Source organism: Geotrypetes seraphini, chromosome 2 (genome assembly GCF_902459505.1).
Source record: "Geotrypetes seraphini chromosome 2, aGeoSer1.1, whole genome shotgun sequence".
NCBI lineage: Eukaryota > Metazoa > Chordata > Amphibia > Gymnophiona > Dermophiidae > Geotrypetes > Geotrypetes seraphini.
This window is the reverse complement of record NC_047085.1, coordinates 277,445,652-277,473,459: the sequence shown is the minus strand read 5'-3', so window position 1 is coordinate 277,473,459 and position 27,808 is coordinate 277,445,652. Positions and strand designations below refer to the sequence as shown.

Below are 27,808 nucleotides of genomic sequence, written 5' to 3'. Positions count from 1 at the left end.
TAAGTCCGAACAAATTCCATTAACCACCACCCTCTGACATCTGTCCATCAACCAGTTTCTAATCCAGTTCACAACTTTGGGTCCTAAATTCAGCCTGTCAAGTTTATTCAGGAGCCTCCTATGAGGAACTGTGTCAAAGGCTTTGCTGAAATCTAAGCAAATCACATCTAGTGTAAGATCCAATTCTTGGTCACCCAATCAAAGAATTAAATCAGATTTGTTTGCCACGATTTACCTTTAGTAAACCCATATTGCCTCAGATCTTATAACCCACTGGATTCTAGGAAATTCACTATCCTTTCCTTCAGCAGTGCTTCCATTATTTTACCAATAACAGAAGTGAGACTAACCAGCCTGTAGTTTCCCGCTTCATTTCTATGACCATTTTTGTGAAGAGGGACCACATCCGCTCTTCTCCAATCCCATGGAACCTCTCTAGTCTCCAAGAATTTATTGAACAGATCTTAAACAGGGCCCGCCAGAAAATCTCTGAGCTCCCTCAATATCCTGGGATGGATCCTGCTAGGTCCCATTGCTTTGTCCACCTTTAATTTTTCTAGTTGTTCATAAACACTTTCCTCCGTGAAGGGTGTGGTATCCACTCCCTTCTTATGTGTAACTTTGCCAGCCACTTGCAATCCTTCTCCAGTGTTTTCTTCCATGAATATAGAAGTACTTGTTTAGCACATTTGCTTTTACCTCATCACTCTACATAGCGGTCCATAGCTTCTTTCAGTTTCACAATTCCAATTTTTGTTTGCCTCCTTTCACTAATATACCAGAAAAAATGTTTTGTCTCTTTTTACCCTGCTAGCCATTTGCTCTTCTGCCTGAGCTTTTGCCAGACATATCTCTCTCTTGGCTTCTTTCAGTTTCATCCGGTAGTGCTTTCTGTGCCCTCCTCTTGATTTTTTTATATTTCAGGAATGCCAACACTTTTGTCTTTATTTTCTCTGCCACTAGTTTAAAATAAAAGGAGGGTTGACATATGTATGCATGTCATTTCAGTGGCCACCCCCAGCAAAAGACAAGATATGATGGTATTAAAGACAGCAATGAAAACAACAATATTAGCAATTCACTTCATAGCAATGCAACAGGAAATGAGATGAAACTAAAAACTATAGCCAAGGAATGGTAGCTGGAAAGCAATGATCACAAATGCTCACAGTCTAAACAACAAAGATCAGGATCTGAAAGCCCTGATATTAGAGGCAGACTTGGATATTGCAGCTATCAGAAAGACATGATTCAGTGATTATCATGGATGAGACACAAACATACCAGACTACAGTATAATGTTTTCAGGAAGGACAGAGATGGTCGTAAAGGCAGAGGAGTAGCTCTGTATGTGAAGAACAAAATCAAGGTGACAGAAATGCGGTCTCCGCACTTTGTGTTTCACAGTGCAGCGCCTCACACAAGATATCTTCATGCTTAGTGTTGATTTGATTTATTTCATCCAATCTGGTTTTCTGATACTCCATTTATCAACATTGGGGACCCCTGAGGAAGAATGTTTCTTCGAAACATGGACCGTGTCGGGTCCAGACCATATGACCATTAGGACTAGTTTTTTGGATGTATTTTATGTATTTGTTTTAATTGTTGATTTCATGTTATCTTAATAAATTCCTGCACCCTATCCATTTTCCTGCAGTTTTCTTTTGTTTTCTCTTAAATTCCTTCACCCATATATGTGAAATATCAAAAAATATCTAGTACATATTTACTTAATTCAGTGACCACCTGTAATAAAGGGAAATTGGATACCGGTACCTCATAGAAAGGGCATTCTAGTGTCACAGTCAGGAAAAGCTGAGTCAACTGGGAAAGAACAAACTTATCCATGCCTGTCCCTTGAACTGAAATAGAAAGAGTCAGGCATCAGCTTTTAAGCACTTCAACACATTATCAATTTGTATCACACACCCTTTCTCTCCCTTTCCCCTCTCAACTTTCCCAATCTGATAAATCCCCACCCTTGGTACTAGGTAGATCATGATTCTTTTTTGTTTTTTGTTTTTTTTGGGGGGGTCCAACTAGACCAGGGGTGTCCGACTTCAGCTGTAATCCACTCTGGCTTTTATGATTTTCACAATGGATATGCATGAGATCTATTTGCATATAATAAAAGCAGTGCATGAAAAATAGATCTCATGCATATTCATTGAGGAAATCCTGAAAACCTATCTTGATTCTGGCCCTGAAGGACTGAGGTTAGACACCCCTCACCCAGCCACACAGGATTAAACTCTCATTGAGCAGGAGGCACAGAAAGATCTGATAAAACCATTAATTAAACAAGGTAAGCTTTAGCTATACCAACTAGCACCTTCACAACAGCAGTACAATAAAATACAGATTAGCTGTAGTATATAGATGTATTAAATTATAAAGAAAAATATAAAACAGAGTAAAATAAACCCCCGATAGGCACCAAGTAGTGAAAGATATGTAGATGCATAATGGATACATGAGAACAGACACAAAGGGACTGACAGCCTCTTTTACAAAGCTGCGCTGCGCTTACGGCCCTGAAGTCCCTAGAGATTTAAAGGTCTTCAGGGCTATTGCAATGCGACTTTGTAAAAGAGGCTGTGAATCAGTACAAACTTGCAAGCATGTGAATAGTGATACTGTATTAATTGTTAAAGCTTCATAACATAGCACTGGATACCATTTGTCAGCTATATACAGTATATAGCACCCTGTTTAAAATTTAAAGTACTCCTCTGCCTGTCTTTTGCAGGAACAGGGGAATACCCTTTTAATTAGAGGGGGCCACACAAACCACTCTGTGGCCCTGTCCCCCAAGTTTTATGATTGCTGATACTATATTGGGAAAAATATTGGTATAGTCATGGCCCCAGTGGCTCACCCCATTCTGATTCCCATAGCATTATCTGATTTATTTTTTATGGTTTGATTTTTCTCATGTACGTAGCATTATTTTGAAGGGTGGAAATTTATGACTAAAACAAAGTCTAAAAAATTAACAAAAGAACTAACTTTAAATTTTCATGAATACTGTACTTATTACCTAGTGTAAAAATATTCTACTCAAGGAAATCCTAGGGTTTGTAGGCCCAGTACTACCCTGCCTGGTTCAAATATTTCCTAAAAAGTCATACCTAGTCTGCATGGAAGGAGCAACATCACAATTTTATGCTCTATTTAATATCCATTCCCTCCAGGAAATATATCTAATACTCATATGGTGATGGGAGTGGGAAGGCAGCAGAATTTAGAAAAACTCATGATTTATTTTTATTTATTTATTCAATTTTCTATACCGTTCTCCCAAGAGAGCTCAGAACGGTTTACATGGGTTTATTCAGGTAATCAAACATTTTTCCCTGTCTGTCCCGGTGGGCTCACAATCTGTCTAATAATGTACCTGGGGCCATGAGGGGATTAAGTGACTTGCCCAGGGTCACAAGAAGCAGCGTGGGTTTGAACCCAGAACCCCAGGGTGTTGAGGCTGTAACCACTGCGCCACACTCTCCCCAAATGAATATATGGGGAAGATCTCTCACTGGATACATCAAAATTATATCCACAAAAGGTAGAGACAGCACAGATAGACAAAATTTCTGACCACTTAGGCTCTACAATGATCTCCAAAAGTATAACTCTACTGTTTATCCTGGGATACATACTTGAGAAGTCAGTGATTCTCAAACACTGCCAACTTGGTTTGCAAATCTATCTTATTTATTTTATTCAATTTTCTATACCGTTCTCCTAGGGGAGCTCAGAACAGTTTACATGCAGTTTTCCCTCTCTGTCCCGGCGGGCTCACAATCTATCTAACGTACCTGGGGCAATGTGGGGATTGAGTGACTTGCTCAGGGTCACAAGGAGCAGTGTGGGTTTGAACCCACAACCTCAGGGTGCTGAGGCTGTAGCTTTAACCACTGCGCCTGAAAATGTAACTGGCTATGGTTCCCCCTGGAGAGGTTTGGGAACCCTTAGTCCAGGGGTAGGCAATTCCGGACCTCAAGAGCCGGAGCCAGATCAGGTTATCCACAATAAATATGCATGAGATAGATATGCATCTCAAGAAGGCAGTGCATGCAAATCCATCTCATATATATTCATTGTGGATATCCTGAAAACCTGACCTGGCTCCGGCTCTCGAGGACCGAATTGCCTACCCCTGCCCTAGTCTAAGAAACAGAGAAAAATGAAGGCAGAGAATGGAAGTGCCAGGTATGCAAATCTCTCTCATGCATATTCATTAGGGATATCTTGAAAACTCGACTGGTTGGAGGGTCCCCAGGATAGGATTGAAAACCACTGGTCTATACAGTCTGCCCATCCATGAGATTTACTCTCCTTTTTGCTCCTTTAGAGATCTTATATACTTGTCCTAAGCTTTCTTAAATTCATATGCAGTTTTCGTCTCCACTAGTGCTGCCTGATTCAAGAAAAAAAAAATTGATTCGATTCGATTCAGCCTACTAAATTGGTTTTTCCGATTCGATTTTCCTGTCCAATTGGGTGTTTTTTTCAAACATCCTGGTGGGTTTATTTTATAGCCTCTTCACCCCTTTTATAGCCTCTTCACCCCCTTTGTCTTCTCCTAACCACACTGGCGCTGTGGTGTAAACAAAATAATAATAATTAAAAAAAAGACTTTTCCTCTTTCTCTTAAATCCTAGCCACGTTTGCGGTATAACACCAGCTCTGGCAGGATGCACATTTCAAATCTGACAGATTGTAATCACAAAATGGAAAATAAAATTAGTTTTCTACCTTTTGTTGTCTGGTCATTATTCAAATCTTGTTGGTCCCAGGCTCTAGTTGTCTTCTGATAACTTGCTTGCCAGGGTCTCCTTCTTTCTTCTTTCTCCATTCTAACCATCCATATGCCATCTCTGTCCTCACCTTCCGTTTCCCTTCCCTCCCCTGGAGGTCTGGCATCTTTCTTTTTTTTCATCTCCATCCACAGATCCACCTTTTCTTAACTACCCTTTCATCCAGCATCTCTCCCTCCTTCCCCACCACCCCAGGGTCCACCATCTCTCCCTTTCTTCTCCCAACTACCCTCCTATCCAGTATCTCTATCCCCCGTGTCCAACTTCTCTCCCTTTCTGTTCCTTCCCTCCCTAAATCACATTGTCCATCATCTCTCTCCCTCTCCTCTATTTTTAGACCCATTATTTCTTCCCCCCCAAAGTCTGGCATATGCACATCTCTTTGAACCCCCCTTCCCTCCCTCCGTGTACTTCTACACCAGGGCCCCCTCCCCTGACGGTCTGTCCCACCTGAAGGCCTGCACCTCCCCTCTGAAGGCCTTTACCCCCATCCCTGAAGGCCTGTCCCCCCACCTTGAAGGCCTGCCTGTCCCCCCTGAAGGCCTATGCCACCATCCCTGGCCTGTCCCTCCTTGAAGGTCTGTCCCCCCTTTGAAGGCTTGTCCCCCACTTGAAGGTTTGTCCCCCCTTAAAGGCCTGTCCCCCATGAAGGCCTGTGCCACCATCCCTAGCCTGTCCCCCCTTTGAAGGCCTGTCCTCCCTGAAGGCCTGCCTGTCCCCCCTGAAGGCCTATGCCACCATCCCTGGCCTGTCCCCCCTTTGAAGGCCTGTCCCTCCCTTAAGGCTTGCCCCCCCCAAAGGACTGCCCCCCCTAAGGACTGCCCCCCTCCCCGGGAATGCCTCCATGTTCCACCTTGTCTCCCCACACCGTTTACCTTATAGCTTCAGCCTGCAGCGAAGATTGTGGTTACAGCGTCTTTGCAAAGTGTTTCAAGCTGTTTCCTCTGCTGCAGTCCCGCCCCTCCTTTGACGTCAGAGACAGGATCGAAGCGGAGGAAACAGCTTAAAGCACTTTGCAAAGACGCTGTAACCGCGATCTTCATTGCAGGCTGAAGATATAAGGTAAATGGTGCAGGGAGGTCAGGGGGAACACGGAGGCCTACCCAGAGGGGGGGGGGGCGCTGTCCTTCGGGAGGGCCAGGGGGAAGCTGACAGCAGCACTTCCCGACTGACCCTCCCTTCTCGCTCTCTAAAGCAGATGCGGCAGTGGCCGGCCAGCAAGAGCAGCGCTGCGCTCCTGCTTTAGGGGGCGAGTGTCCGAATCAGGAAGCCGATTTTTTGTTTTGTTTTGTTTAAATCGATTCGATTCACCCGAAGTGAATCGGTGAACCGATTCGAATTGTGAATTGGGCAGCACTAGTCTCCACCACCTACACAGGGAGGTCTTCCCACAAATTCACCACTGTTTCTGTGAAGAAATATTTATTCAAGTTACTTCTGAGTCTGCCCCTTTTAACACTTTCATCCCATGCACCCTCATTCGAGAGCTTCCTTTCAATTGAGAGAGACTTGCTTCTGGGTGCATTTACCGTATATACTTGAATATAAACAGGGATTTTTGGGCCATGGGGGTCCCTGTTTATATTAGAGCTAATATACCCTCTTCCAAAATTATTGCAGGCCGCAGCAAGGCTCTGCACCCTGCTGCCCTCCCTGTCCTAGCCTTATACCTCTACTGCCGATCATCGGTGGAGGTATAGCTGGCAGGAGCAAACTTTCCAAGTTCCTGCCCTGCTGTTAACTAGCTGCCGTGAGTGCCTTTTGCCGCTGAGAAACACAAGCAAGCACGCGATTTGTCGCTGCTGCTCAATTCACAGGAGCCATTAAGGAAGCCACTCAGCACTGAGCAGCAGCGCCAAATCGCGCGCCTCAGTGGCCAAAGACACTTATGGCAGCCAGTTAACAGCTGGGCAGGAACTTGGAAAGTTCGCTCCTGCCCGTTGAACCTCCACCGGCGATCGGCAGTAAAGGTATGAGGCTAGGACAGGGAGGGCAGCAGGGTGCAGAGCCTGGGAGGGAGGGAGGATGCAGAATCTGACAGGGGAGGGAAAGAAGGGTGCTTAGTGCAGAGTCTTGACAGGGAAGGGAGGGAAAGAAGGAAGAGAGCTGGGTGCAGTGCCTGACAGGAAGGGAGTTGGGTGCAGTGCCTGACAGGGGAAGAAGGGAGGGAAGCAAGGGTGCTGGGGAGGGAGGGAGGAAGAGAGAGAAGGAAGGGTGCTGGGTGCACAATTTGACAGGGGAGGGACGGAAGGAAGGAAGGGGGCTGGGTGCAATGCCTGACAGGGGAGAGAGGGAAGGGTGCTGAGTGCAGTGTCTAGCAGAAAGGGAGCTGGGTGCAGAGCCTGACAGGGCAGGGCACTTGAATATTAAGCTGCCCAACTTATATTCGAATCAACCATTTTTCCTCCTTTTGGGGGGCAAAAGGCGGGGTCTCGACTTATATTCGCATCTACTTATATTAGAGTATATATGGTATGCCATGGAGGTATTTAAACATCTCTATCAAATCTCCTCTCTTCCAAAGTATACATATGGAGATCTTTAAGTCTGTCCCTATATACTTTATCACAAAGACCACTGACCATTTTGCTAGCCACCCTCTGGACCGACTCCATCCTGTTTATCTTTTTGAAGGTGCGGCCTCCAAAACTGTATACATTATTCTAAATGAGGTCTCGCCAGATTTTTATACAGGGGCATCACCACCTCCTTTATTCTACTGTTCATTCCTCTTTCTATACACCCAAGCATCTTAGTTTTCATCGTCGCCTTTTCTACCTGTGTGACCACCTTAAGATCATCACATATGATCACATCTAAGTCCTTTAAAGGATGATTTAAGACAGGGGTCTCAAAGTCCCTCCTTGAGGGCCATAATCCAGTCGGGTTTTCAGGATTTCCCCAATGAATATGCATGAGATGTGCATGCACTGCTTTCAGTGCATATTCACTGGGGAAATCCTGAAAACCCGACTGGATTGCGGCCCTCAAGGAGGGACTTTGAGATCCCTGATTTAAGACATTAATCTGGCCTGTCAGGCCATTTCTCCTGCACTCCCATCCTTTTTGTTTGTTTCTTAATTGTTCTTTACTATTCAAATATTGTAGTTCTTTCCCCATTTCCTCTTGTTCCAATTAGTCTCCATATTATTGTCTGTCTTTGTCTTACGTTTTTATGTCTTTTGAGTTCTTTCCCCGTTTTTGTTTTTTTAAAGCTGTAAACTTGCTATTTTAATTTTGTAAAATCGCTTTGAATATGGGTAAGGCAAGATATCAAATTTTAAATAAACTTGAAAACTTCCTGGTCTTTCATGCACAAATGCTCTTCACTTCCTTAAACTATCGCATTTTACGGACCATAAGAAGCACCTACCTGTAGATGAGGAAAACCAAGTAAAAAAAATTTGGTTCAGAATTTTTTTCTTCTTGGTTCTTCTTCCTCTACACATAGGTCCGTCTGGTGCTGGGAAGCCCGCAGCCCAAAGCTCACAGCTGCCCAAAGTCCGAAGCTGCCCGAAGCACCCCGGTACCTTTTTTATGGCAGTGGTCCAGTGCGGTCTCCTGGATAGCTGCCATTGTCTTAGAAGGCGACAGTGGTGACCATTGTGGAACTCCACAGGGGTTAGACCATGGTTCTGATTTAAGATCGTTTGATTTTACTCTGTAAGTTCTTGATTTAAGAAATCCTTGGAACCAGTTGTATACCCTGCCTGAGATCCCTATGTCTTCAAGTATCTGTAGTTACCTACTGTACGTTATTTCAGATTTTACTCTTAGTCAGTTTTATTTCTTCTTTTGTACTATATCTATATCTATTTAAGCTCTATTTCATGATTTGATTTATAACCTAAAATAGACAATTGCCACACTCTCATTCAATATTAAACTAAGAAAATGATTACAGTGGTACTTTGGATTATGAGCATAATCCGTTCCAGGAGCATGCTCGTAATCCAAATGCTCGTTTATCAAAGTGAGTTTCCCCATAGAAAATAATGGAAACTCGCTTTGATACGTTTCCCCCCCAACCCCCCCGATAACCGGCATTGCTCCCCCTGCTCGCAAAGACTCCCTCGCTCCAACCGGCACCCCCCCCGCGCGAACCGGCCCTCCCGCCCGAACAACTTACCCTCCCCCTGTCTAGCGCAGGCACAGATCTTGTGCCTAGAAGATCTTCCGACTTCCGGCTGCCTGCCTTGAGCATGCATCTGCGCATGCTCAAGGCAGGCAGGCAGAAGCTGGATGATCTTCTAGGCACACGATCTGTGCCTGCGTTAGACAGGGGGGGGGGGGAGAGGGGGTAAGTTTAAGTTGTTCTGGCGGGGGGGGGGGGGGGGTGCCGGTTGGAAAGAGGGGGCCTTTGCGAGTGGGGGGGAGCGATGCCGATTATCGGGGGGGAGTCAACACTCGGTTTGTGAGTCAAAAGTTTGCTGAGTGTTTTGCTCGTCTTGCAAAACACTCACAAACCGGGTTACTCGCAAACCGAGGTTTGACTGTATTTCAATCCATTTGCTTCTTTTTCCTTCTTAATCATTTATAGTCCTCTTTGAACAACAATTCATAGGCACTTTTATAGAGAATTTAGACAGATAATAAAGAGACATTGGTATGTGGTCCAACTTCACCAAAGATTAAGAGAAACCCCCATATTTGCTTATAAACAATCTAAAAATCTGGGGGACCTCCTTCGAAACATTAAATCAGAGCTTGGAAGTGATTTGTGAAAGGTTTGGTATGCATGGATGTTGTGGTGGATGTCAGTGGTGCGATCTGACTATCCAGGGACCTATATAGACTGTTCCTGGATCGGGCCGTAGGATATTTTCAAGAGATTACACTGACTGCAATAACAGTCATGTGATTTATATTCTAATGTGCCCATGTGATAAAATATATGTAGGAAGATGCAGTCGACCTAAACTAAACTAAACTAAACCTTGGGTTTATATACCGCACCATCTCCACGAATGCGGAGCTCGGCACGGTTTACAGGAAGAAAGATGAGAGAGGAACTACAGTGGAGAGATTAAAGAGTTAGGTGTAAAGGGGGAAGGTGAGAGGCCTAAGAGGGGGGAAGTGTTACAGTTTTGAGAATAGAGCATAAATCTAGGATTGTAATTAAAAATGAGCAGGCTCCAATTGTAGCCCATTGGCTAGAGAAACAGCATACAGTAATTGAGCTAAGATGGCGGGTTATAGATGAAATCAAGGTTGGGTGGGAGTGAGGTGATCTGAATAGATTTCTTAATTACAGAGAACAAAAATTGATTTATGAATTGAACTCTGTTAGCCCATGTGGGTTGAATGCCAAACTCGAATGGATGACATTAGTATGAATGTGGGTGTGCTTGTGTAGCGGTAGCGGCTCAATGACTTATTGATTTTTCAGTGCATATGTTGTAAAAGTGAGAAGAAAGACGCTGCCGCCATATTTAGACCAGCACGGAGATAGTGGTGTGATGGCTTAAATGGTGAGAAGTTTTACTATCTAAATTAGTAGTTCAAGCAGCTTTTAATATAGTAATGGTATTGTTTAAAAAGAAATTATATGACATATTTATAATGTGTTTTACTATTATAGAGGATGCTCCTTGGCAAAACGCTAAATTCACGTAGAAGCCCCAATTACTATATTATTAAGATAAGTTTATTTAGGCTTAAAACTTTATAATATAAAACGAATAATGAATATTTAAACATTGTGGCCGATGAGGAGGCTGGCTACTGTTTAACTCAAGCTTTACATGAAATATGATGCTTGAGTGTAGCCGCTGAGGTCACTATAAAAGTGTGCATTAATTGTTGTTCAAAGAGGACTATAAATGATTAAGAAGGAAAAAGAAGCAAATGGATTGAAATAATCATTTTCTTAGTTTAAATATTGAATGAGTGTGGCAATTGTCTATTTTAGTTTATATAGGTTTCAAGGTTTTATTAAAATTTGATTTAATCGCTTATCTAATTTCTAAGCGAGTTTACAATATATATAAAAAAGAGCATGAACATAATAAAAATGCCATTAACAATGCCATTAATACTTACAAAAAGAAAACAAATTACAAAGAAAGATCAACTAATAATTGGCATATTAAAAAGGGATAAATGAGGCAGACAGACGGGAGACAAAAGGAAATAGGGTTAGAAATACAATTTGGATAGGAACGAAAGACAAGAAAATTTTTTTTCTCTACATTAATTAAGGCCAGAGTATATCTTGATACCTAACATGATCTGATCTTTATTTACTTGGAAAAACATTAAACATTGGGATGTTATGAAGTTAGAACAATTTTTAAGTTTCCTTGAGCAACAGCAGAGTTAATTTCTATCTGACTTTTTTTTTTTGAGGAGTGTAATAATTATCACCAGACCATAATGGAGCCTTAGGTTTATTTCTATTGTTGATTAAGGGCTCCTTTTACGAAGGTGCGCTAGCGTTTTTAGCACACGCTAGCTGCAAACTAGCGCCTGCTCAAGAGGAGGCGGTAGTGGCTAGAGGGCGGGGCATTTTAGCGTGCGCTATTCCGCATGTTAAGGCCCTAACGTGCCTCCGTAAAAGGAGCCCTAAGTGTATTATTAAGAGCTCCTATTATTTCCTTCATATATTATTTCTTAAGTTAAATAAAGAGATGTCCTCTCGTAATGTGGACTAGAGGAATAATATTTGATTATTGGGTTTATCGTTTACGCATATAATCCAATTCCTGTTTGCTATTCTGTAAGAATTGTAATTGAAAAATTATTTAAAAAAAGAAAAAGATTAAACAAATGATGATTAAATTTGCTACCTAGAAAAAACATTCACACTGGCTTTTACAAAGCTGCGGTAGAGGTTTCTTCCATGGGCCAGTGAGATAAATGCTCTAACACTCATAGAGGTGATTAAATTTGCGGACGATACAAAATTATTCAGAGTAGTGAAGACACAGGGGGATTGCGATGATCTACAACGTGACATAATCAGGCTTGAGGAATGGGCATCAAAATGGCAGATGAGGTTCAACGCGGATAAGTGATGCATGTAGGTAACAAAAATCTCATGCACGAATACAGGATGTCCGGGGCGGTACTTGGAGAGTGAGGAAAGGAAGAGAAGTCCTGTGTAGGAAAAGCCCAGGTAAAGACCCCTGAGAATTCCCCAATATAGGAGAAACAGGCAAATATAGCTAAGACTTAAAATGGTTGCTGAAAGAGCAAAATGGACACTCTGACTAAAAACTGTCAGCTCTGAAAGACACTTCTGCTTTCTTGAGAGCAAGGTCAAACAGAAGGCACAGCTGGAAAGAAAAACAATTCTAGTGAAAAAGGGATCTTGGCTCTATGTTAGCAGGTCCAACTGATAGAAGTTTCACAAGAAAAAGGATGATGATGGGAAAGACTCACCACGATACTGACGGATGCTGCGCAAGAAACAAGAGATGTAAGAATGTAAGAGAGCTAACCACAGAGCTGAAAAGCCGTTAGGCCCAGGTGCTTGAAAGAGGATCTTGATATATTAACAGGACATTTACTGGGAAGTAGGATAGAATTAGATAAGGAAGGGCATGGCACACAGTATCACTCATTATGCTAGCCAATCAATAGATTAATAAATGAGATAATAAATATGATTAACCAATGAAAATATGAAATGAAACCTGCACCAGGGTGGGCCAGAGCTGTCAGAATCATATAAAAGAAAGCTCCATGGACCATAGTTTCAAAACTCTTCGGAAGTTCTCCATCAGTCTGGCCAGTCTGGTGTATGCTCTATTACTCTGCATGCTTTGTGATTTGTTCCTATAAGCTATTGCTATTTGATTATTAAAATTCATATTATTTGAACCAGCATAAAGAGAGTCGAGTGGTCTGTCAGTGGAGGCCGTAATAGCCGACTCTTCAAGAGACCTCCCAGGAAAGAGACTTGGGAGTTCTGATCGACAAGTCGATGAAGCTGTCCATGCAATGTGCGGCGGCGGTGAAAAGGGCAAATAGAATGCTAGGAATGATAAAGAAGGGGATCACGAACAGATCAGAGAAGGTTATCATGCCGTTGTACAGGCTAAGGTGCGCCCTCACCTGGAGTACTGCGTCCAGCACTGGTCACTGTACATAAAGAAGGATGCGGTACTACTCAAAAGGGTCCAGAGAAGAGTGATTAAGATGGTTAAAAGGCTGGAGGAGTTGCCGTACAGCGAAAGATTAGAGAAACTAGGCCTCTTCTCCCTCGAACAGAGGAGATTAATAGGGACATGATCGAAACATTCAAGGTACTGAAGGGTAGATAAGGACAGGTTGGTAGATAAGGACAGGTTGTTCACCCTCTCCAAGGTAGGGAAAACGAGAGGGCACTCTGTAAAATTGAAAGGGGATAGATTCCGTATGAACATAAGGAAGTTCTTCTTCTCCCAGAGAGTGGTAGAAACTGGAACGTTCTTCTGGAGTCTGTCATAGGGGAGAACACCCTCCAGGGATTCAAGACAAAGTTAGACAAGTTCCTGCTGAACCGGAAATTACGCAGGTAGGGCTGTCTCAGTTAGGGCAGGGCCGCCGCGTGAGCGGACTGCTGGACACGATGGACCACTGGTCTGACCCAGCAGCGGCAATTCTTATGTTCTTATGAGTGTTGGAGCATTTACTTCACCAGCCTGTGGTAGAAACCTCTACCGCAGCTTTGTAAAAGGGGGCCTCTGCTAGTAACTTTTGAGACTAGAACAAGACTGTAGTTGTATGCTGAAATTTCCTTGGCTTATAGGTTAGAATTTACTTAGATATTGCAAAGACAACCAAAGCACACATGAAAAGATATCTAGTGAGCTGTTTTTCAGAATTTCCTTGTAAACACACACTATGCATTTTCCAGTCCCGACTGGGGAACTGATTTTCTGGACATTCAGACTACACTTAAGCTCTGACTCACAGTCATTGCCTTCTCTCCCAGGCACTCTGCTAGTTGGACATCAGTAATCATGGTAGTATAGAAGGTCATCAGCTGTTCATAGCAAGGAGAAGCACTGATCCCAAAACTTTCCCAGAACTGCAGAGTTACATAATTCCAGGAGGAATATTATTTGTCTAGTCCTAGTTCTGAACTTAAAATCTCAAATGCACTGTGATATTTGAAGTCCCTAATTTTATTCTTTGAAATCAGTGATGCAGGTCCCATGATGGGGGTGCCAGAAATCCAGCACTGGCCTGCAATCTCCATTCTAAAACAGTAATTTGCCAGCTGTACCAATAGACAATTTAGGTCAATTTTTAAACATCTACAGATAATTTTCAAAAGTGAAACTCCCTACTGAATTTTCTATAGAAAATTCAGGCTGGCAAACACTGCCAATACAAAAGTATCAGCAAACTGCACCTGTTTTTCTGGGAAAGAATGTGCAGGGACTGATGATTTGCTAGGTGGAGGGCTCCCTTCTTTTTGACCAATTATTTTTCTTTGACTTCCACATAGTAGCTGCAGGACTACAAAGAGCAAGTGCACTGGGATACAAATTTAAGAATAAAGGCTGACTTCCAAACACCAGTTCTCATCACATCTCCACACTGTCTCATGGAGAAACTTCTTACCTTGCAACTGTTGCAGAAAGTAAGGGCTAAAGATTTTGGCCAGGAAGTTCACAGGAAATCGCTGGATAAGGGTGCAGGAATGAAGCAGGTTTAGGAGGGTGCGAGGCTGAAACTGTGAGAAACGACTGCTCAGTATGCTTTCCAGCTTCCTAAACAAAGTGGTGGCATTGGGTGGCAGGTAATTCAGCTTCCCAAAGGGCATGATCTGGCGAGCTACCTGGCTGGTGGTAAACTTGTTGGCATTGTAGACAAAGCTTTCTGCTACAGCATCAAAGATGGGCCGAGACAGGATTAGTCTGTGGCTACAGTACTGAATCGCCTTGCTGACCGCCTCAGGGTGCATGGTGAAGGATGCTTTGGAGACATGCCTCTCCAGGGCTTCAGTGAAGTGTCTATCACTGTGTCCAAAGTGGATGAGAGCACCAAGCACACTCTCCAGTTCGTTGTCTGTGAAGTGAGAGATGTGTCTCACTGAATATTTACTCAAATCAGTTACCAGAGGGATGGCCTGAGTTTGGTTAAGGACAACTAGAGCATGCAGTACTGTGCTAAGTGGTTTAGGGCTCAGATTAGATGCTATGGAGACTGTGAAATTATTCAGTTGGTTTAGCAAGCCTTGGTACCGCCCTCCTTCTCCGACACCCAACTGCAGCAACTTATATACCATTGTTATTTCTTCAGGTGTCCAATCTTCAAGTTTCTTTTCCTGCACTTGTTCCATAATCTGAAGCAGCATTGCACAATCTGGGCCCTCCAGGTCCAGCATACTTTGTCCAAGCATGCACAAGTCTGGGATGTTCATGTGCCCTTTATCTAATCGGTTTTGACTTTCAGACACCAAATGGACCATTAGCATGCTCCAGGGATCCACACGCAGTTCCACTAGAGCCCGTAAGGCACGCACCAGACCAGTAGTAGATACCTTCTGAGAATCCTGCTCAAACTGAAAGCACAGAGCTTTGAAGACATCATTTTCAAAGACATCTAGGGGTTTAGTCACGCCACCATCCTCCTGTACTTCAATCTCGGAGACTCTCTGCAGTGCTAATGAAACTAACGAATCAGACACTACTTTCAAAGAACCCACAAGTTTAAAAACATCCTTGGAAGAACCAAGGTGACTCAGCTGTTCACAGAATTGCTTCTCATCTATAAGTTTCTTCTTCATGACAAAACCACTGCCAGCATCTCCATGGTGCCTCACCGTCTCCCCTGGAAAGAGATAGGGCTGGTTCCAGATTGTTGAGTGGCAACATCTACAATGAAGGGGTAGGAGCTTCTCACTTGTGTGTTTGACCTGCATGGCCAATATAGCACAGGACTGGGAGTTCAGAGCTTTGCGGTGTGTAGTGGCATAGCTCAGAGTCTTTCTCAGCATTATTTTGTATCTGCAGATTTGTAACATGCGGCATGTTACTGAAGACCTTGCCAGTTCAAAGCCAAGTCTGTGTGCTGGTGTCACCTAGGGTAAAAAAAAAAATGCATTTTTAAAATTAAGTAAAACTCCAAAAGTAAAAAGATTTCTCATTTACGAGGTGATAAACGCAATACTGGATGATATTTTCATTATGATCTATCATAGGACAAACAATTATTACCCCTTATTTCTTGTAATTCTATGATATATTTGGGTACTAGTGACTGCGGAAGAACCAAATCGATGAGCAAATGTATAGTGGACATCATGATAGTCAACTTGCATCTGCAGAGACAAGTTGTAGATAGCACTTTTTTACTGGACTAACTTAAGACATCTGTGACTAGCTTACAATTGTCCTCCTTCCATTGGGTCAGGCAGCTTAACTCAAGCTTGTCACAGATATCTTTAGTCCAATAAAAAGGCATCCTCTACAACTTGGTTTTAGGCTTTATTTCTACATGTTTCATAATAAAATCAATCATAACAATATTCAGTATCCACAGGCAAATAAGAACTTGATAAGCAAAACCCAGGCAAGTACACTGAAATCAGAGACAGTTTAGAGATGGTCTTCAAAAATGATCCAGGGCCTCTAACACAGACAGCCTTAAGAACTCAAAATATACTTGAGGAAAAATGGCTATATGATACTAATCAACCCTTGGTATGGAATGAGTAAAAGTCATGTTTTCATCTGATTCTCATTTCTGATTACTTTCATTCTTCTTTCCCTTAGCCTTTCTATAATTGATACCCAGGAAAGGCCTGTGAACCCAATAACGATGAACTCAATTGCCCTTAAAAGGACAGTTAGGTCTCCCAGGCATCAAGAAAGAGAAATGTCTATAGCTTCGTTTTAAAATTACTAAGAATTGATTCTTCACGTAAGTAATTTGGGATACTATTCCAAAGAGAGGGGGCAGTGACAGAGAAGATAGACTTCAGTGACGGAATAAAGAAAAGGTTATTAGCTGTCGATCTTAGGGTCTTAGAAGGATTATAAGGGGTAAGAAGATTATTAATAAATTCAGGTTAATTGTTTTGTCTGGTCTTAAATGTTAGAAGAATTTTGTAATTGATTCTGTGTTCCACTGGCAATCAGTGGGCTTCTTGCAAAAGGGGGGTAACATGGTTGGATTTCTTTGCATTGAATATAATCTTTACAGCGGTATTCTATCGAGAATCCAGAACACTTTGGGCTTATGGATGGCTCTTGAGCGGGCGGTCCTGATGAGCAAGGGATATTCAGACATGGTGGACACCACTTTGCTCAAAGCTAAGCAGCCATTCACTGTAGCAGCCTATGCAAAGACAAGGCCTAGAAGTCTTTTCAGTGCTGGTGCGCTATGGAAAAGTTAGAGCCCTTTTGTGCTTCAGTTTTGGACTTTTTGCAGAAGGGACTTCAGAAGGGCCTGTCAGTTCACTGAAAGTGCAGATAGCAGGCCTTTCCTGTTTTCAAGTGTGGAGGGATAGAGGCTCCCTGATTTCTCACCCAGATGTCACTTGGTTCATTAAAGGGGCTCTTTGGTTATGCCCTCTGGTTCACTCTCCTTTACCTTGCTGGAATCTTAACACTGTAGGGTCTCATCAGATCTCCGTATGAGCCCTTGCGGAACGCTTCCCTCCTGGATCTTACCATCAAGATGATATTCTTGGTGGCGATTACATCAGCAAGAAGAATTTCTAAGCTGTAAGCTCTTTTCTACAGGGAGCCATTCCTCAAGATTATGGAAGCAGGGCTCTCCTTATGCATGGTTCCATCCTTCTTACTGAAGGTTGTCTCGGCCTTCCACATTAATCAGATTAACAATGGAGCTCCGGGCTAAGTATAAATTATTATTAATGGTCCATTTAAGTCTTAACCACATGACATCAAAGTATTTGCAGGACTGTCTGATACCTTATGTACCTACAAGAGATTTGATATCTTCTACACAGGCAGGCTTGGTTGTTCCCTCTCAGAAAAGTTTGTTCTCATGTGTAGGATTGTCAAGAGTAGAATAAGCTGCCTGTGTATTTAAAACATCTGACAAACTTGCATGGAACTAAACACATGTTAAAAAAAACATCTTTTTTGCAATATGAAATATGGTGCTAAGTAATGTTGGGTTTCAATGTAACAGTAGATTCTGTTTTATGAGTATTTTTGTATGTATTATTACTGTTTTATTAAAGGCAGTCTAGAAATAATACAATTTACAATTTAAGTCCGTATGCCTACTTTCTCTCCTATGGGTCGAAGAAAAAGGACAGGGCTTTGCATTTACTGGATGTGCTTTTTTAAGCTGAATCTTTTATTCAAACTGGATTTGAAAATCCTCTGGTGCTTATCGACCATATTTAAAGCGATGTTGTTTTGCAATAATTGAGCTATGTATGTTTGTTAATATTTTATGCCTATTATGTAAACCATATAGGTAATATAAGGTATATAAATTTTTAAATAAATTAAATGTTTTGTATCATCTCTCTGTTCTGACCAGTCATGCAAAGAAAGGGAGGCCAGCATAAAGCCTTGATTTCCAGATGGATCAAGATGGCCATTTCCTTTGTGTATGTGGGCTGTGGTAAGCAGCCACTGATCACATTGAAAGCTCACTCCACCAGAGGAATTGCTACCTCATCAGACACTAGGGTTGTCTCACCTGGTCTACCCTCCATACCTTTACCAGATCCTACTGGTGGACATAGCAGCTAGGAAAGACACCACGTTTAGGTCCTCTGTCCTGAAGGCAGACTCAGTGGATCTGCCCTAAATTCTGAGTACTGCTTTGGTACGACCCTACGGTTCAGGACCATTACACACATTGTACTAGAAAGAAAAATTAGGTCCTCATCTCGATAATCTTTTTTCTTGTAAATGTGTCTAGTGCTCCTGAATCGCTGCTCTTTATGTGAGCTTTGTTGCCCTTTAAAAAAAAAAAAAAAAGTTTTATTTATTTATTTATTTGTACAACAATTTTAGGATTTGCGTTTAATCAAAATTTTTAATAAACTAAAAAACTAAAATGTTGCCTGCCTTGGAATCAGTCAAGTGCTGGAGAAGTCTCTCTCTGCCTTTCAGGAAAACTAAGAAAAAAGAAAGAGAATGCTCCAGACAGTGTCTCTGCTAGATGGCAGGTCTTGCAAGTAGCTACGAGCTCTATATAAACTTTCTGCTAGTTACACACGTTTTTGTATCTGGTTTTATAGCAGCTGTTTGAATGTTATAACGTTTATTACAGCGCAGAACAGAATTATACGGTTGGGGATTCCTCCCCATTTCCCTCTTTCCAGTTATGTCTTTCATTTCAGTGCTGCTTGATTGCTTTTGTACAAACTACAGGCAGGAGCTGCTCCCTGTGAAGGAGGTGAAGATGAATTGACAGTTTTCTGCAAGCAACTTGCAGGTTCAGATACAAGTTCCTCCAGTTCCAGGACCTCTAGACACACCTACAAAAAAGATTATCGATGTAAGAACCTAATCTTTCTTTTGACAGTCTTTTTTAAGGGTTTGATTTTTTTTTAGATCAAGTCCTTATTGCTAATTATGTGTAACTTGCCTGTTACTAATTTGTTGTAAAGGCGGTACATATTAGCTGTAATCAATCCAATCCTAAAATGCATGTAAACAACAAAAACTGTTTTAGTAAGTGCGAACGTTTGGTTTTCCTTTTCCCCATCTTACTTTTGGGAAAGAGTACTCTTTTTAAAAGGTCTGTCAGTAACCTAAAGAGATATCATAACAGGACACTATCTCCAAGTTCTACGTACCTGACGCTTATTATTCCAGAGGAGGATAAAGTCCTATTAGAAGCAATGCTAGGTAATGGGAGGGGGAATAATCGAACCACCTCGGCTGAAAGACAATGTGATGCCTAGTGTTACACCATTAGCGCTCCGGAATGAAACATCGACCAAGTAGTGCTGCTAAAAACAGTGTCCCTCGTGGTGAATGTAAATGTTACTGGCTCTGCGGCAGGGTGGTAGAAAGTCTGCAAAAAATTACACTAGTTCCATAGCGAGCTTTGTCCTTTAATAAGGACTAAGAGCAAATGAACACAGAATATATCCAACTGCAAACTCTTTAGTAGCCATTCTACAGGGTAGTAATGCACGCGCAGTTGTTAAAGAAGAAGGAAGAATTGCGATCTAGCGGCGTGGAAATTGTGTTGCAAAATATAGTGCAATTTTGGCATTTTGCCGCGGAACCAGTACGGGGAACACTTTTTTCAGCAGCGCTATTGGCTTAGTGTTTCGCTCCAGAGCACTAATGATGTGACACCAGGCATCAAATTGATTGTATTCCGGCCGGAGTGGCTCGAATTTATTATTATTTTCCCCCCTACTATCTTTGACATTGCTTTTGACAGGACTTTCTCCCCACCTCCCTCTGGAATAATAAGCGTCGGGTACGTAGAACTTGGCCCTAGTGCCTTGTTATGATTTCTATTTACGTCACTGGCAGATCTTTTAAAGAGAGAGAGAGAGTTCTTCCCAAAAGTAAACGCTCGCACTTCCTATAATAATAATAATAATAATATTTTTGTTTACATTGATTGTGTTTCGTCTCCAAAATTTAAACTAAAAAAATGTTTGTGACTTCTTTGAGGCAGTGCCAGATAAGGGTGTGCGATGTGAAGGGATGGAAGGAGAAAGTAGACTGAATACAGAGAAAAAAATCCTTGGAGAGAAAAGGACAGACTAATCCAGATGGATTAAAAAAAAAAAAAAAGGCATGGACATATTCCTGGAGGAAAAGTCCATAGTCACTTATTGAGACATTGAGACAGACATGGGGAAGTCTAACGTGACCATTTATTTTTTTCCTCAAAACGGGACAGGACACCCCCAGATCCCGTTAAATATAGTGCAAAATGTAGACAGCTGATACAAATTCTCAAAACTGGCACATTTTGATCACTAAATTGAAAATAAAATCATTTTTCCTACCTTTGTTGTCTGGTGATTTCATGAGTCTCTGGGGCATCCTTTCTTTCTTTCTTTCTTTCTTTCTTTCTTTCTCATTCTTTCTGTATTTCTTTCTCTCTCCCTGCCATTTCTTTCTTTCCTGACACTCCTAACATGCACCCTCCTACTGTCCACCTCAAACACTTGCTCACTACCATCATGTTTTCCTCTGTTTCATATAGCTGCAGCATGAAGGTGAACAGAAAACCATTATTGCTGTAGTCACCTTTGTTACACAGTTCTAGAGACCAGACCCTGTGGATCCTTTCTGTCTCCCTGCCCCCCTTTTCTTTCTTTCTCTCTCTCCCTCCCTGCCCGCACCCCCCCCCCCCAAGCCACCTCCACTGATTTATCCAAGCCACCGCTGACACAGCAACAGGCCAGGTGCATACAGCAGCGACTGCACAAGCCCTACCCCCGACGTCAATTCTGGCATCGGAGAGGAAGTTCCGGCCCAAAACTTCCCCTCTGATGTCAGAATTGACGTTGGGGGGAAGGCTTGTGCAGTCGCTGCTGCACACACCTGATCTGTTGCTGCATCAGCGAAGCAAGGAGTAGCGTTGCCTTTAGATCGTCTGTCCCGTTGTCCCCACACACAGCTTCGGGATTCTCTTTCTGAAAACAGGACATTTCGGCATGCTGAAGCTATGCGTGGGGACAACGGACAGGCGATATACAAACGAGACTTATGTCACATTAGGGTTGTCACTGCTTGCCCTGGGATCAGTAGCATAGAACATTACTACCAGGGTGCTAGATGGCAAAAAAATTTCCAGCCAAACTCATGGCAAAAAGTAGCTTAAATGTAGCCCAAACAATTGCCACTGGAAATGCCTCTAATTTATCAAACAAATACCTCATACAAATACAAACTGTTTATTTATACACTGCACATATCCCAAACAGTCTATAATGGTGTACAAAAGACCAAAACTTAAATACAAAACATGGCTATTCTTTTGTTTTTATGCAATTCAAAAAGAAATGGAGTATATACACAGCATCCTCCATTTGGGAAAAGAATAAAGTATAGTATACTTCCAATCAAAGCAAAATATAACTCTCCCCCCCCCCCTACACACATACCAAAAAAGAGGAGCTCATGGGGTGGGGGAAAAGAGGTATCTGCACAGTGAGAGGATAACTTACATGGATTGGCAGGTTCAACTCTACAGAACTTACTAGGCAGACTAGATGGCCCATGCTGAATTTTACCATCATTTATTGTATTACTATATGTATAGATCATCAGATTTTCAGGTTTTAAAGCTCAGAGAGTTCCTATGAGCGTCGAGAGCAGCGCAGGCCATTCAGCTCAGCTCTCTGCGTTACAAACTGCTAGTGCAGTTTCATAGAAGAGGGGGTTAGTGACATCTGGGAAGCTCCAGATTTTTTGACCCAAAAATTGACTTTGTGAATAACGAAAGAACATTCTCATTAAAGCATTTAAGTCCTACTCAAAAACAAATGATATTAATAATGTCCTTTGGTATTCAATAATTTCTTGAGAGCTTTCCAATATATCAGTAATATTATTAAAATCAAGCAATTGTGGACTGTCAACCTGATTAGATTCTGTTGGTAAATCTGTTTTCTTCCTTGGAAAATAGTAAATTCTGTTTATAGGAGGAATGGATTCAGAGGTATACTTTAAATTTTCTATTAGATACTTTTTGAACATGAAGACTTAGAAAAATTCAAAACTTTCAGGTTAAGCCTTCTATTATAATTCTCTAGGTATTCAATTTTTCTTTGAAGAAACACTCTCTTTTACAAAGGTACCTAAGAGTTTCTTTAGGGAAGCAATTTCCACATTCATTTGGTCAAATTTAGCTTTGGTTTCAACTTGTATATTTTATACTTAGGTTTACAATGTATTAATTTTAGAGCGTATAGCCAAAATATCACCTGCTGTCTTTGTAGTCACTACTTTGAGCTTATGAAGGACACTCCATACACTTTTTAATGTCACCTTTGAAGCGCGGTTTTCTTCCGTCGCTTGCAATGCTGGAAACTTGGCATGCTCAAGAGCGTGGGGCTCCCCTCTTCGCGAGGGCGTCTGACTCTTCTGGTCGTTGGCACTTGCGCACACCATGTTCTCTGATGCTGGATTCGGTGGCAACCAGGCTGCTGGAGGGGATAGTGAGGTCTCAAGTCCCAAGACTCTGCTGGCTCCCTCCGTCAGAGTAACTGCTGGGATTCCACCCTCAATACTTGCCAGCGAGCTAGTGAGGAATCTGTCCAGCGAAGTTTGTCGGGGTGAAGGAGGGTCCACCTGGAGAAAGCCCTTGCTTTTTGTGTGAGGCATTGCAGATACTCCAAAGAATAGAAAATATTGCAGATAAAATTGCAAGGTTATGCGGAGCAGACCACACTCACTGCTACCATGCCGCCGCCATTTTGTTTCGACCAACAGCCAAGTGCATCAAGTATTTGACACCGTCCTCCTTGTAGTGTAACCAGTGTTTCATTAGATTAACGAATGGAGATATGAGGGCTACTCGAAGAAGCAGGCTTACCAAATTTGACACTGTCCTAGAATCTCCTGAATTAAGAAGAAGCTTCTGTTATAATGCGGTAGGCACTAGGCAGTGCTGGAAAAACAGTAGAGCAAGTATGAAAAGCAAGCTCCATGGCATGGAGAAGTTTGTGGTAGAGTTGTACAGTAGTTAGAGACTGGGATGGAGGCATATGTGAAAGGATTCTCACTGTGTCAGGGGAAGGGGTGCAGTGCAGTGTACAGGAGTATACCTGGATTCCAGCTGCCTTCACAATCCTGCTCGCTGCTTCTCTGCTGAGTCCCGCTCTAAGCCTGCCCTGCACATGACGCCTCCCAATCAATCAGCAACCATGGCGCTGGAATTTCATTGGCTCAGCTGGGGCACAATGGACCAATCACAAACAACCTCAGAGCTCCTAAGGTCGTTTGTGATTGGCAACTAAACCAATGAAAAAAAAAAAAATCAACAATAAGGAGGTCCGTCATCGTCCCGCCCAAAATAGCCCATTTGACAAAAAGTCCCCTGAAAACCTGCCACCTGCCAAAGCCTTTTATTTCTTGCTGAGGGCTTTACGAAACGGATCCCGTCGAGCCGGCGGTCAATACTAAAAACTTTAAATTGAATGAACGGCTAAAAGATATGTGCCAGTTCTTTTGACATTAAGCATTTGTATATTTATCTGGCAAAGCTTAGATAAACAAGTATCATAAGTATTATAATTTAATAATCACATTTAATCTAGTGAGAGTAGATTAATGTTTCTCACTAATTGTACTCTGTAATCACTGACTATTCAGTGACATCTTCCCTATTTGTACTCTGTAATTCGCTGATTGTCCAGTTCTCTTCACTGTAAACCGCCTAGAAGTCGCAAGATTGTGGCGGTATAGAAAAAATAAAGTTATTATTATTATTAGTTAAATAGTCTCCCAAGTGGGCGGGAAAACCGCCAAACTGGCAACACTGATTACTACTATTTTTGGCAAAGTAATGGGTGGACGTGGCCCACCATGGGCACTGCCTTCTCTCCTCTCTCAGTACCTCTTCAAATCTTCATGAGTAGGGTTACTTGCGTAAAATCTAGATCCTTATACCCACCCCCAGGCCCGCCCAGTTCCACCTATCCCTGCCCCCCTCAGTCAGGTGGGAGCACCCTCCTGATGCGATCTGAAGAGGAAGCTTTTCAAAACCCGACCAAAGTGCTGGGTTTTGAAAAGCCATCCAGACACCAGGTAAATCTGGACGTTTGATAATCCTATCATGGGGCCCAGAAAGTGATGTCAGAGGGAAGGATGAGGCCATCACCATCAGCAGATAAGAGATTCTGCTAATGGCTGGTGAAGATTTGAAGAGGTAAGGCTGTACTGTTTACCCCCACACCCTTACGTCTTCAAATCTTCGCCAGTCATGAGCAGCAATACCAAGCACCTTCACCCCAGATGCAACTTCCCTCACTATGCCTCTGGCTGCTATTTGGGTTTCTGCCAGGTACTAAACTAATCTAATCTAAAACTTAAATTTATAGACCATATCAGCTCCCGAAAAGGGAGCTCGACTTGGTTTACATAACAAGTTATGTAGCCACACAAGCAGCAAAACTAGACTACCAACTCGCCAATTTACTGATAACGACTCCAGACTACAAATCATTCAGAAAAGAAATAAAAACCATCCTATTCAAGAAATCCTTGAAGACAAACTAACACCACAAGACTCATCCCAATTCTCTGAAGCAACTCGCTCTACTCTTCAATTCCTCTGGAAATAGCCTGATAACTTCTTTTGTAATCCACCTTGAACCGCAAGGTATTGGCGGAATAGAAATCACTAATGTAATGTAATAAACTCCCCAAAATTAATGGAATTTGTTGAATCTTGGCATGAGAGAAAAATTGGTAAAAAGACATCATATATCTTGATTTCCAAAAAGCCTTCGATAAGGTACCCCACGAAAGGCTGCTAAAGAAGCTGTGGAATCACGGGGTGCAAGGGGATGTCCACCGATGCATTAGGCACTGGCTGGCGGGCAGAAAACAGAGGGTTGGAGTAAAACGGCACTACTCAGACTGGCAATGGGTCACGAGCGGAGTTCCACAGGGATCGGTGTTAGGGCCACTCCTATTCAACGTGTTTATCAACGACCTGGAGACGGGGACGAAATGTGAGGTCATTAAATTTGCTGATGACACCAAACTCTGCAACAGGGTCAAAACCATGGAGGATTGTGAAGACTTGCAAAGGGACCTGACGAGAATGGAGGAGTGGGCAAAAAAGTGGCAAATGAGTTTCAACATAGAGAAATGCAAGGTCATGCACGTAGGGAAAAAGAACCCGATGTTCAGCTACAAAATGGGGGGAATATTGCTAGGGGTGAGCAACCTTGAAAGAGACCTGGGGGTGATGGTGGACACATCTTTGAAACCATCAGCGCAGTGTGCGACAGCCTCAAAGAGAGCAAACAGTATGCTGGGCATCATCAAAAAGGGTATCACAACCAGGACAAAGGAAGTTATCATGCCGCTGTATCGTGCAATGGTGCGCCCGCACCTGGAGTACTGTGTCCAGTAGTGGTCGCCGTACCTCAAGAAAGACATGGCAGTACTCGAAGGAGTCCAGAGAAGAGCGACTAAGCTGATAAGAGGTATGGAAAACTTTACATACGCCGACAGGTTGAAAATTCTGGGGCTGTTCTCCCTGGAGAAGAGGAGACTTAGAGGAGACATGATAGAAACCTTCAAGATCCTGAAGGGCATAGAGAATGTGGATAAGGACAGATTCTTCGAACTGCAAGAAACCACGAGCACAAGGGGTCACTCGGAGAAATTGAAAGGGGACAGGTTTAGAACCAATGCTAGGAAGTTCTTTTTTACCCAGAGGGTGGTGGACGCATGGAATGCTCTTCCGAAGGTTGTAGTAGGCGAGAGCACAGTAAAGGGGTTTAAGGAAGGTTTGGATAGGTACCTAAAGGGATTGAGGGGTACAGATAGCAGCAGAGGTAGGTTATAGAAGTAGAGATAGATTATAAAGGTCAAGAATTCACTTCACAGGTCAAGGACTTGGTGGGCCGCCGCAGGAGCGGGCCGCTGGGCGAGATGGACCTCCGGTCTGACCCAGTGGAGGCAACTTCTTATGTTCTTAAGACAAAATGAATTAAAAAATGGGCCAGATTAGACTGGTGGATATCAGATAGGGTTACCAGATGTCTGGATTTTCCCAGACATGTCCTCTTTTTAGAGGATTGTCCAGGTGTCCGGATAGATTTTGCAAACCCAGCACTTTATCTGGGTTTTGCACGATCCAGTCTCTGCTAGAACTCAGGGCCGCGTCTGAGCATGTGTGGATGGGCAGTGCCACTTCTCTTTTTTTTTTCAAATCAAAAATATGGTAATCCTAGTATCAGAGATATAAGCCCCACTCAAAAAAAAAAAATGACTTGGTGCATATCTGTAGGAGGAGTTTTGCTTCAGAAGCATAGAAACTAAAAGGGCATTATAACATTTTCATCTTTGTTTTCCATTCCTTTCTTGATAATTACACATTGAGCTGAGGGTTTCAACGTATCCTCAATAATAATCCTTTTCATGAGCAGTGACTTCTAACAGAACCCAGCATCACATAGCTATATTTTGGGTTCCTTTTTCCCACATGCATCACTTTGCACTTGCTCACATTAAATGTCATGTGCCATTTTGACACCAAGTCTTCCAGTCTCACAAGGTCCTCTTGCAATTTTTCACACTCCTCTTGTGATTTAATAACTTTAAACAACTTTGTGTCATCAGCTAATTTAATTATCTCACTAGTTATTCCCATCTCTAGATCATTGATAAATATGTTAAAAAGCAGCGGTCCCAGCACAGACCCCTGGGGAACCCCACTGTTTATCCTTCTCCATTGAAAATATTGACCATTTAAACCCACTCTGTTCTTTCAACCAGTTCTCAATCCATTAAAGGACCTATTCCATTATTTTCTAATTTACTCAGAAGTCTTTAATGAGGTTCTTTGTCAAATGCTGTACTGTTTATCCCCACACCCTTACCTCTTCAAATCTTCGCCAGCCATGAGCAGCAATACCAAGCACCTTCATCCCAGGTGCAACCTCCCTCACTGTGCCTCTGGCTGTTTCTGCCAGGTACTAATCTAATCTAATCTGGAAACTTAAATTTAAAGACCGTATCATCTCTGAAAAGAGAGCTTGACTGGGTTTAAAATCCATTTTATCACCATTTCTGTGGGTAGAGTTCAGATCCCCCACCTCCCCCAGACCCCAAATATTTTGTCGTTTTTGGTTCAATTTGCTGATGGCGGCCATCTTGGATTTTTATCTATCTTGTTTTCTAAGTTTTATTTCTGCCTGAAAACCCTTTGATTTGATAAAAAAATTGTTTGGGATGGACTCCCCAGCATCTAATCTCTTGAATTTGTGCCATGATTGCACCGGATTAGTGACAGATTAATGTCTATGCACCACGTGCCATAGCATGCAGGGGGAGGGGACAGGAACTTTGAATTTGGCCTCCTCTGTGGTTTCACGGACTAGGGATCTGACCTGGGTC

At 42.5% G+C, this 27,808-nt stretch overlaps 2 protein-coding genes across 6 annotated transcripts in view; one reads left to right on the top strand and one right to left on the bottom strand.

The window, feature by feature from the left end:
* The window catches only part of FASTKD3 (FAST kinase domains 3), an 81,448-nt gene extending 61,758 nt beyond the window's left edge, over window positions 1-19,690 (bottom strand). Inside the window, exons 1-3 of one of the 2 annotated variants that reach the window (XM_033929726.1) lie at window positions 19,552-19,690; window positions 14,379-15,840; window positions 1,780-1,865 (exon numbers count right to left, since the gene is read on the bottom strand). In XM_033929726.1, coding sequence (XP_033785617.1) covers window positions 1,780-1,865; window positions 14,379-15,783 — 1,491 coding nt within the window. In that variant the 5' untranslated portion in view covers window positions 15,784-15,840; window positions 19,552-19,690. Of the gene's footprint in view, window positions 1-1,779; window positions 1,866-14,378; window positions 15,841-19,340; window positions 19,362-19,551 lie in introns of those variants that run through there. The other variant, XM_033929727.1, reaches the window with a different exon arrangement.
* Window positions 19,076-27,808, top strand: part of MTRR (5-methyltetrahydrofolate-homocysteine methyltransferase reductase) — a 221,547-nt gene continuing 212,814 nt past the window's right edge. Inside the window, exon 1 of one of the 4 annotated variants that reach the window (XM_033929722.1) lies at window positions 19,076-19,250. The gene's annotated coding sequence lies outside the window, so the exon portion shown is untranslated. Of the gene's footprint in view, window positions 19,251-19,941; window positions 20,190-27,808 lie in introns of those variants that run through there. The other 3 variants (XM_033929724.1, XM_033929721.1, XM_033929723.1) reach the window with 3 other exon arrangements.